General features: G+C 42.0%; 1 protein-coding gene across 1 annotated transcript; it reads left to right on the forward strand.

The window, feature by feature from the left end:
- Window positions 1–6,762: 6,762 nt before the first annotated feature.
- On the forward strand, window positions 6,763–7,356 carry LOC133298964 (uncharacterized). The gene has a single exon (XM_061498348.1). The coding sequence runs from the start codon at window positions 6,763–6,765 to the stop codon at window positions 7,354–7,356; it is 594 nt and encodes a 197-aa protein (XP_061354332.1).
- The last annotated feature ends 3,532 nt before the right edge of the window (window positions 7,357–10,888 follow it).

A 10,888-nucleotide genomic window follows, 5' to 3' on the forward strand; every position in this document is an offset into this window, starting at 1 on the left:
CAATTTACTGACTCTAAAGGCAGATCATCTCATGATCTCTTTTACTATGCATAGATTCTCGAGTCCCTGTAAATGTCATCCCGATTTCTCCGATTTACAGATAACCTAATCTCTCACAGAGATTTGACGAATTCCTTCAGCTTATCACCCTAGCCCTTTGCTCTTTCAAGACAAGCCCAACAGTATACCTATGAGTCTCCATGTTTCAGGAAGACGAGGTATACAGTCAAAGTATGCCTTCTAGAACACAGTGTAGGTAATAACTTCTGGTCTAAGGAAAGACATACCCAAATATAAAGAGACTACTCCAATGATACTCTCTGTGAGATTTCCTCATAGAGTCTCTTTGGTGGGTCTGTTCAGTGCGAGCTATACCCTTATAGGTCCACCCACGACTTTAGCTAAGACATCTCCATATCTGTAGCTCATTAGGTCTTTACCTTGCATCCGAATACAAGTAGATAAGTCGTGCTAGCCTTACCCGAGATCACTGATCCCCATTCTCAGTGTCTCTAGACTAGGAACCTAAAATTAGGAATAAACATCCAGTATCCTTGAATCCTCATGATCGTGATCTCATCACAGATACTCAAGAGATACCTATTTTATTCCAATGGGTTTATCCAGTTACTCATATATAATATTAACAGTAATATCGAGACAAAATATGAAACGGGATAAAGAATGCTTTTATTTATTTGCGACAATACAAAGTCCACTTATGTCCTAATCTAATCAAAAGATTGTCTCTAGGACATACATATACTAACAAGCTCCCACTTGGCCTAGAGCCAATCAGACCTAAGTCGTATACCCAAAGCCTCATAATGACTATCATATTTTCTCTGAGAAACAGCCTTTGTCAGAGAATTGGCTAGGTTATCATCTGTGGGAACATAACCCATCTTTACATCCATCCTATCAATGATTACTCTAATCAGGTGATATCTGCGGAGCACGTGTTTAGATCATTGATGAGACCTAAGTTCCTTTGACTGCGCAATGGCTTCAGTGCTTTCGTAAAGCAACTGTATGGGCTCATCTACGCTTGGAACCACCCTTAGTTCAGATATGAACTTCTTGATCCACACGGCCTCCTTAGCCGCATCCACACGGCCTCCTTAGCCGCGTCTGAAGCAGCTATGTATTCAGCTTCTGTCGTTGAATCTGTTGTTGTCTCCTGCTTGGAACTCTTCCAAGATACTGCCCCACCATTTAAGGTGAACACGAACACTGATTGTGACTTACAGTCATCTTTGTCACTCTGGAAGCTGGCATCAGTGAACCCTTTCACTGAAAGCTCATCAACCCCACCATAGACCAGAAACACATCCTTAGTTCTTCTTAAGTACTTAAGGATGGTCTTGACTGCTGTCCAGTGACCTTTATACCAAGTATAAAGGCCGCTTCTCCCATATCCTTCATGGTGAAGCCTTTTGAAAGCCACTATTTCGTTATTTTTAATGTGGGGATGTCATTTCCTATTAAAAATACGTCATCTACATAAAGTACCAGGAAGACGACATTACTCCCACTAACCTTCTTGTAAACACAAGGTTCATCCTCGTTCTTGATAAAACCGTTACTCTTAACGATTTCATCAAAACAAATATTCCAACTCCTTGATGCCTGCTACTATTGCAAGCATGATCCTCATAGATTTGATCATGGCAACCGGTGAGAAAGTCTCATCATATTCAACTCCTTATTTTTGACGATACCCTTTCGCCACCAACCTAGCTTTGTAGGTCTGAATGTTGCCATCTGCATCAGTCTTTCTTTTAAAGACCCATTTGTTACCGATAGGAACTATTCCTTGCGGTTTAGGAATCAAGGTTAAACCTTGTTTTGATACATCGAATCCATTTCAGATTCCATGGCTCCGAGCCATCTAGAAGAGTCAACATCCTTGACTGACTCTTCGTAGTTACTTGGTTCATCATCCTCGACGGTTTGCTGATTCTCAATCACAAACCCATACCTCTCAAGTGGATGGATGACCTTTGTTGACCTACAGAGTTGTGTGTTTACTTCTCCATTGGAGAACGTCGCCTGCGGAGCAGACTCGGGTTCCTCAATCTGTTCATGTGGTTCTTGAACTTCTTCAAGATTAATCTTACTCCCACTGGCTCCTTGATAGATCAAATCCTTCTCAAGGAAGTCAGAATTCTTTGACACAAACACCTTGTGTTCATCCATGGAGTAAAAGTAGTATCCTTTAGTACCTTTGGGATATCCCACAAACAGACATTTAGTACTCTTAGCACTAAGCTTCTCTGATGCCAACGCTTTGACATAAGCTGGCGATCCCGATACGCTGAGGTAACTCAGGTTGGGTCTCTTACCGTTCCATATCTTATATGGTGTGGTCTGAACAGATTTAGACGGTACCCTATTTAGAAGGTATGCCGCTGTGTCTAAGGCATATCCCCAAAATGTTTTTGGAAGTTGAGTCTCACTCATCATAGACCTAACCATGTCTAACAAGGTCTTGTTTCTCCTTTCGAAGACACCATTTTGGTGTGGTGTGTAAAGTGCAGTAAACTGCGAGAGAATTCCATTTTCTCTTAGATAATCCTGAAACTCATGGCTCAGATATTCACCACCATGATCTGATCGCAATGACTTAATCATCTTGCCATGCTGTTTCTCTACTTCATCAGTAAAGGTAATGAAATAGGAGTATCCTCCTCTAGCCTCAATAGACATTGGGCCACATACATCAGAGTGAATGAGTTCTAATAACTCACTAGCCCTATGAATATCAAGCCCATTGGGCTTTTGATGAATCATTTTCCCAGCTAGACAAGATTCACATTGTCCATAGGATTCCAAGTCCTTGGAATCTAGGTATCCATCTCTATGCATCCTAGACAATCTTGTTTCATTTATGTGCCCAGTCTATAATGCCAAAGATAGGATTGATTATCTATCCTAGGTCATTTCACATCTACATTGAGCACTTCAGTTCCCATTTCCAAAACATACAAGCCATTTATTAAAGAAGCAGTACCAAAAATAATATCACTCAAAATGATAGAAAATGTACCGTCCCTAATAGAGAAAGAAAAACCATCTTGTTCTAAACAAGAAATAGAAATAATGTTTCTAGAAATGCCGGAAACATAAAGACAATTATTAAAATGCAATAAGAGGCTCGTAGGCTAATGAGGTCGGTATCTCCACAAGCATGAGCAGCAACTCTTGCTCCATCACCAACGCGGAGGTCCACCTCGTTCTTCTCCAATCTTCTAGGGCTCCTAAGCACCTGCAATCACATTTCAGATTATAAGAACCACAACCGGTATCCAATACCCATGAAGTCGGATTAGCACAAGAATAATTTATCTCAACTATGTAAATACCTGAGGTAGAAGCATCACCATGCTCCTTCACACTCTTCAGGTAGTCTGGACAATTCTTCTTCCAATGGCTATTCTTGCCACAATGGAAGCATACAACATCGTTTTTGTCCTTGGGTGCACTCTTACCTTTCTCTTTGCCCTTTTTCTTATTGGATTTTCCTTTGGGCTTAAGGGAGTTACCTTTTGCAGGCTCCTTGCCCATACCCTTGACCCTTTTAGGCCCACCAATAACAAGAGCTTGTGTCTCATCCTTCTTGATAGACATTTCAGCAGTTGTTAACATACTTAACAACTCTAGCAAGCTCACAAGTATCCCATGCATGTTGTAATTCATTATGAATTCACTAAAAGAAGGAGGAAGTGATGATAGAACTAAGTCATTAATTAATTCAGCATCCATTGTGAACCCTAGACCCTCTAGCTTCTCAATGAGCGCTATCATCTTCAGTACATGGCGGTTAAAACACATGCCTTCAGTCATCTTGCATAGGAACAATTCCCTAAAGGTGATGCAAGAAATTGAGTAAGACACACTCCAACTCTAACCAATGCATGTGAACTACTTTAGCCAAAAAGCAACTCTCATTTTCTCCTTACACACCTTGGAGGGCGCACTCATTACAAGAAAAGGAAGCTTTCTTCTTACACACTCAAGCCATGCATGCCATCTTACAAGGTCAAATCTTCCTCCTCCCTAGGCATACACGGTCACCAAGGGAAGTCACATGACCAAAGCTCCTCTCTCCTCACGGCCACATCACTCAAGGAGCCAAGAAACCCTAGTGCAAATTCACACTCAAACCCTCCTTGAATCATGTGCCTTTATCATGAATAGATTTGAATTAAAAATTAGGAAAATATCTTCCATCTTTCCCACAAGTCACGACCATCAACTAAGGCAAGCAAGGAATTTTCTCTCTCACTCAAAAGACCAAACTAAGTCAAGTGCCAAGTGGAACACATGCATCACCTCTCATCCTTACACACTCGGCCATATACAAAGAACAAGGAAAGATTGCTCACATTCCACACCCAAACACCATTCACCACCAATGCATGTAGATAACTTCCCCCACATTCACAAGTAACACTAAAGTACCCTTCACCCCAATGCATGTAGATAGCTTCCTCCACACTCACAAGTCATAACCTAATACCTCAAGGAAATGATTGCAAGGCTTGAATAAAAGAACAAGCAAAGAGCTTCCTCCTCCCCCTAAGGCCGTGAAGCACCAAGCAACAAGATAAAGGACTCATTCCTTCTCCTTCTTCCCTTGGCTTCGGCCATTTCTCTCCTCATCAAGCCAAGCAAGTAAGAGAGAAACCAAGAGGTTGTTGGAAGCAACTCTCAACCCTAGAAGACTCCTTGAAGATCAAGTGTGAAGCATTAGTTAGAGTTATATTTTAGACATCATCTTTGAGGTAAGATCTCATGAGCTCTTCATCCCTTCAAGTGAGTAGAATGAACTCTAACTAATTTATATGACTAGATCTTGGACTAATAAAGCCATGCATGCATCTTTCATCTTTAAAATCACCTCCTAAGTGTATCACCTCAAAATGGCCGAACCTAGGCGTGTCACTAAATGTTTAATATTTTCTTTAAAGTATCATGGAGAGGGTTGAAGTGATGGTGTTAGCATGATAAGTAAGCATCCTTTAAAAATCATCTCCTAAAGGCATTAACCCTAAATGGCCGAACCTATATACCTTCCTAAATGTGTGATATTTTTCTTTTTAGGTACCATGGAAAGTGTTAGCATGATGTGTATGAAAGTAGCATTTGAAAAATCTCCTTTTTATGACCTTAACCCTAAATGACCGAATTTAATGTATAGAAAAGTATTGTCCAAGGTTTGATTTAAGGATCTATCATTTTATGTGAGCATTAAACCCATGAACATGATATTAAAATTTTCCTTTAAGTGTATGACCCTAAAAGGCCGAACCCTAATGGGCCTAGGAGAGAAATTTGTGAATGTTTTCTTGGTATTATGATGTATGGCCGAAATGTATAATAAAAATAGGACCTATACATGAAAGCCATTAATGAAAAATCATCTCCTAGGTATTTTGTTTAAAAGGGCAGAATCTATATCAAGAAGAAAACCAAGTTAGATCTTATGAATATGTACTAAGGATGATTATGTTACTAGGCCAAACCAAAGGAACAAGCAAGGACCAAGAACCCCTCTGAACTCTTGGGAAGTGATAAGACAAGACTATTGTGTAAGTGATTTATGGTTGTTGAAGCGGCTACCCTATGGTTGCCACCCCTTTATGTTAAAGTGAGGTTTGACTGCAATATGTTATATGATGCATTACATGATATGCTTGGTTGTTTGGAACTAATGTTTATTCATGTAAGTTTTGTAAGATGACCTGTGCACTAATACCACAGAGGCAACCTGACGAGGACCCTAGGTATTCGTCCATAAGACCATGGAGAGTAATTGCCATGGCAGGATTGGTATGATGATATGAAAGCATGATTATTTTCCAAACTATGCTTCAAATGTTTTGCCATTCTATTATTGTACATGTTATTATGTGACTATTGCAGGAGTAAGCATCATGGTTTGGAGGTTGCTCCAACTGTGAGTCCTTACTGAGATCCCCAATCTCACCCCCCTTTGGGAAATCCCCTTTCAGGTAAAAATGACCAAATGGGTAAGGCAGGGAAAGAGGTTGGTGCAAATTGAAGAGGAACCTGCGCAGCCATATGCAGATAAAGTTGATAATACACCATCCCTTTTAGATAGAGTTTTTGATCTAATATTTGAAGGAAAGTGGGAGCTGGCAAACTATATTATGGATCAGGAAATGGAATCCCTATGGATTGAGGGTTCACCTTACTAAAGATGCACCAAAGATTATAATTTGGATGACTGTAATAGACTATGCCACTTAGACTATTTTGAACATTCTATATTTGTTTGAAGTACAATATTTTGGATGTTTATGTTTTATGGACTATGAAATTAGTAGGAAAGATTAAGTAACATAAGTTACTATCCGCATAAGACACTTAAGTAACTACCTACTTAGTAGTAATCAAAACTAAAATTATGATCATGTAAGTGAGCCCCTAAATAGCGCATAAGTATGAGCAGGGTAACCAAAAAGAAATTAACTTGTAAGTAGACCGTAGACAAAGCAAAAGAGAAACTCATGATTAGAGGAATAGATAAGTTAGGGAAAAGAACGAAATTAATTCCCATTAGTAAATTTTAAGTTAACCACGCTTAAGTACATGGATTCCGCGCATTGAATGTCAAGCAATGTTACACCTTTGATGAGGATATATTTAGGGTGTTAAATTTTTATGGTATCAAAGCATTTTCTGAGCTTTGGAAAAAAGATTATTCTCTAACTCCCTTACCGAGGAACAATGCCCATGCCGTATTTTCTGGCGGCAAAATTTCAAAGGGGTATGTCCGCTAGGATTGCCGAATTGGTAGCTGGCAACGACATCTGTGATATGGCCACCTTAGTACACCGATGTAGAAAGTTGGAGGCGGTCGGTTTGCAAACAAGGAAGCCCACGGAGACCAGCGGATCCGGACACAGAGCTCCAATGACTAGGAACAGACCATGGAGAGGGAAGAGCGGAGGCAGACCATGGCAGCCCAGGCGTGATGATAACAAGTTCAAGAGGCCCGGGAATCCTCGAGGAAATGGCAACAGGGCTCCCAATTGTCCCAGATATGGGAAGGCACATTTCGGCAACTGTTTGAGTGGTTCGATGAAATGCTTCAAGTGCGGCCAAGATGGACACTTCATCAAGGACTGTCCACAATGGAGGGAACCCCATCCAGCAATAGAGACGCCAAGAGTGGGCAGAGTCTACACGCTGGACCAACATGTGGCGAACCGGGCGGCCGAACTAGTTAAAGGTACGATTAATATATGTGGTGAGGAACTATCTGTGTTATTTGACTCTGGAGCAACCAATTCCTTCATTGCCGACTATGTGGCAAAAGCCTTTTAACTTAACCATGAGCCCAATGCAATCCCCAATGCAAGTTACCTCTGCGACGGGGGAAGTGACAATGTCTCACTTCGCATGTAAAAATGTAGAATTCAGATATAAAGGAAAGAAGTACAACCAAGACTTCATAATCCTCCCCTTAGCCAAACTAAACCTGATATTGGGTATGGATTGGCTGGCCAAGTAGCACGTAGTAATTGATTGTAGCAGCCGAAATATAATAGTCGGCGGGGACATGATGGAGACCCCACTCCCCAATACTCCACCGGTCGAATCAAGAGATTGCATTTTCATGCTAATAGCCGGTCTAGTAGGTGCGAGCGAGACACCGTTGATGAACATTCCCGTGGTCAAAGAATTCGAGGATGTATTTCTTGACGACATTACCATCTTTCCCCCTGAAAGGGAAGTGGAGTTTTCTATTGAACTTATTCTCGGGACTGGACCAATCTCAATTGCACCCTACCGTATGTCTCCCCTTGAATTGGTAGAATTGAAGAAGCAGCTAGAAGACCTACTAGGGAAGAATTTTATCTGACCCAGTGTATCCCCGTGGGGAGCACCAGTTCTACTTGTAAAGAAGAAGGACAGATCGATGAGACTTTGCACGGACTATCGGCAACTCAACAAAGTGACTGTCAAGAACAGGTACCCCTTGCCTCGTATCGAAGACTTAATTGATCAGTTAAGAGGTGCGAAGGTGTTGTCAAAGATCGACCTCCGATCAGGATACCATCAGATCCGGATCAGGCCGGAAGACATCCCTAAGACAGCCTTCAGATCTAGATACGGACACTACGAGTACCTAGTCATTCCCTTCGGATTGACCAATGCCCCGACAGTATTCATGGGGTACATGAATCAGATTTTCCAACCTTACTTGGATCAATTTGTGGTCGTATTCATCGACGACATACTAATATACTCGAAGAGCAAAGAGGAGCATGCAGAACACTTGAGAATTGTTCTACAAGTATTGTGAGAGAAACAACTATATGCGAAACCGTCGAAGTGCGAGTTCTGGTTGCCAGAGATCCAATTTCTTGGACACATAATTTCAGATAAAGGAGTAGCAGTGGATCCCAGTAAGATCGAAGCAGTAGTACACTAGGAACGACCAAAGACGGTCTCAGAGATAAGGAGTTTCCTTGGACTAGCAGGATATTATCGAAGATTCATAGAAGGGTTCTCGAAGAGGGTATTGCCGCTTACCCGATTAACAAGAAAGGAAGTCCCCTTCGTATGGACTCAAGAATGTGAAGCCTGTTTCCAATAGTTGAAAAGAATGCTGACAACAGCTCCAGTACTGACGTTGCCAGACTCGGAGGAACCATTCGAGGTATATTGTGATGCCTCCAAGATAGGCTTGGGATGTGTACTTATGCAATACGGCAGACCAGTAGCGTATGCATCCCGACAACTGAAGCCGCACGAAGAAAACTACCCCACACACGATCTGGAGTTAGCTGCGATCGTGTTTGCCTTGAAGATATGGCGTCATCACTTGTACGGCGCAACTGTAACAGTGTACAGTGATCACAAGAGCCTCAAGTATTTATTCCATCAAAAGGAGCTGAACATGAGACAACGTCGTTGGATGGAGTTCATAAAGGACTACAACTTCGAATTGCAATACCATCTCGGCAAGGCGAATGTAATCGCAGATGCCTTGAGCAGAAAAACCACAGGAGTTGCAAGCATGATGATAGCCGAGCATCGACTGATAGAGGAATTTCAAAACTTGGACTTAGCAGTGGCAAATAGCGAATGCGAGGCCGAATATTGGGCGGTGCAAATCTTAGACGAGCTACTAGAAAGGATCAAACATGCTCAGCAAGCCGTCGACTGCTTGAAGAGACTGAGGAACCAATTTGGGGTTAGCCTGAACCAGCAAGGCGTAATTACTTTCCAAGGGAGGATAGTGGTCCCTACAAAACTCCTGATGGAGGAGGTCATGGAGCTAGCGCATAAGAGTCAATATTCAATACAACCAGGAGCCACCAAAATGTACACACTCTTGAAGAAGAACTTTTGGTGGAAAGGAATGAAAAGAGATGTGGGAAGGTACGTGAGCAAATGCATGGTGTGCCAGAAAGTAAAGATTGAACATCAGCGACCGGCAGGCACCCTTCAACCCTTGAGCATCCCGAAGTGGAAATGGCAGAGCATATCGATGGACTTCGTAACAAGTTTACCCAGAACTCAAGCAGGCTACGATGCCGTCTGGGTAGTGGTCGACAGACTGACCAAATCGGCACACTTCATACCGGTAAATGGGACTTACACGACATAGAAGCTGGCTCAGATTTATATGAAAGGTAAGGTTGCACGGTGTTCCTGAAAGCATAATCAGTGATCGGGATCCTAAGTTTACATCCCGATTCTGGTCTTCATTGCAGCAGGCGTTCAGGACCCAACTGCGATTGAACACAGCTTATTACCCCTAGACAGACGGCCAGACTGAAAGGACAATACAAACACTCGAAGACATGTTGCGCGCCTGCGCCTTAGAGAAGGAAGGATGTTGGGATCAGTATCTGCCATTGGCAGAATTCTCTTACAACAACAGTCATCATGCTAGTATCGGCATGGCTCCATACGAAGCACTCTATGGAAGAAGGTGTCGCACACCTGTATGCTGGGAAGAAGTTGGCGATAGAGAGTTGTTCGGACCAGACATGATCATAGAAACGACGGAACAGATCAAGATGATCCGCGACAGGCTGCGAAAAGCCCAAGATCGACAGAAAAGTTACTATGGCTTGAAGCACCGACCCCTAGAATTTGAAGTAGGGGATCATGTATTCATCAAACTCTCCCCTGTTACTGGTGTTGGCAGAGCTCTTGGTGTAAGGAAGTTAAGCCCACGCTATATCCGTCCCTATCAGATTCTGAAAAAGGTAGGACCTAGCCTATCAGTTAGCATTACCACCCAATCTGGTAAATCTCCACGATGTATTCCATGTAAGCCAGTTAAAGAAGTATTTGGCGGATCCCTCTCATGTTGTATTACCAGATACTGTGGAAGTAAGACCCAACCTGAACATCCCGGCGGTACCCTACAAGATTTTAGACAAAGAAGAAAAGCGCCTTCGTAGCAAAGTAATACCCATGGTGAAGGTGCAATGGCAAGGAAGGACTCCCGAAGAAGCAACCTGGGAGCGAGAAGACGAGATCCGACAGAAGTATCCCGACCTAGAATAGTTGTAATTTTCGGGACGAAAATTTTATTAGGTAGGGTGGATGTAATAACCCAAAATTCATGTACTCGAAATTAGCCTAATGGAATGAAATGAAAAGCGATCAAGCCCATATTCAATGAACGAGTAACTTTGAATAAGCAACATTAGTCCTAAGTTAGAACCCACTTTAAATAAGATAATTAATAACTTAGCCCAATGTGGTTTAAAGCCCAAATAAAGTTAAAGCCCAACCTACTTAAGAATATGACTAAGTTAAAGGATTTAAGCCCAAAGCAATGCAAGCCCATTTTATAAGAAATGGCCCAATTAGTATCTAAACAAATATCCAA

Source organism: Gastrolobium bilobum, unplaced genomic scaffold, assembly GCF_033153095.1.
Source record: "Gastrolobium bilobum isolate Gb01-03AN ecotype WA unplaced genomic scaffold, APGP_CSIRO_Gbil_v1 utg282322, whole genome shotgun sequence".
NCBI classification, from domain to species: Eukaryota; Viridiplantae; Streptophyta; class Magnoliopsida; order Fabales; family Fabaceae; genus Gastrolobium; species Gastrolobium bilobum.

Excerpts from the sequence above, each read along its gene's own strand:
- LOC133298964 (XM_061498348.1), top strand. The coding sequence starts at position 6,763 with ATGCCGTATTTTCTGGCGGCAAAATTTCAAAGGGGTATGTCCGCTAGG.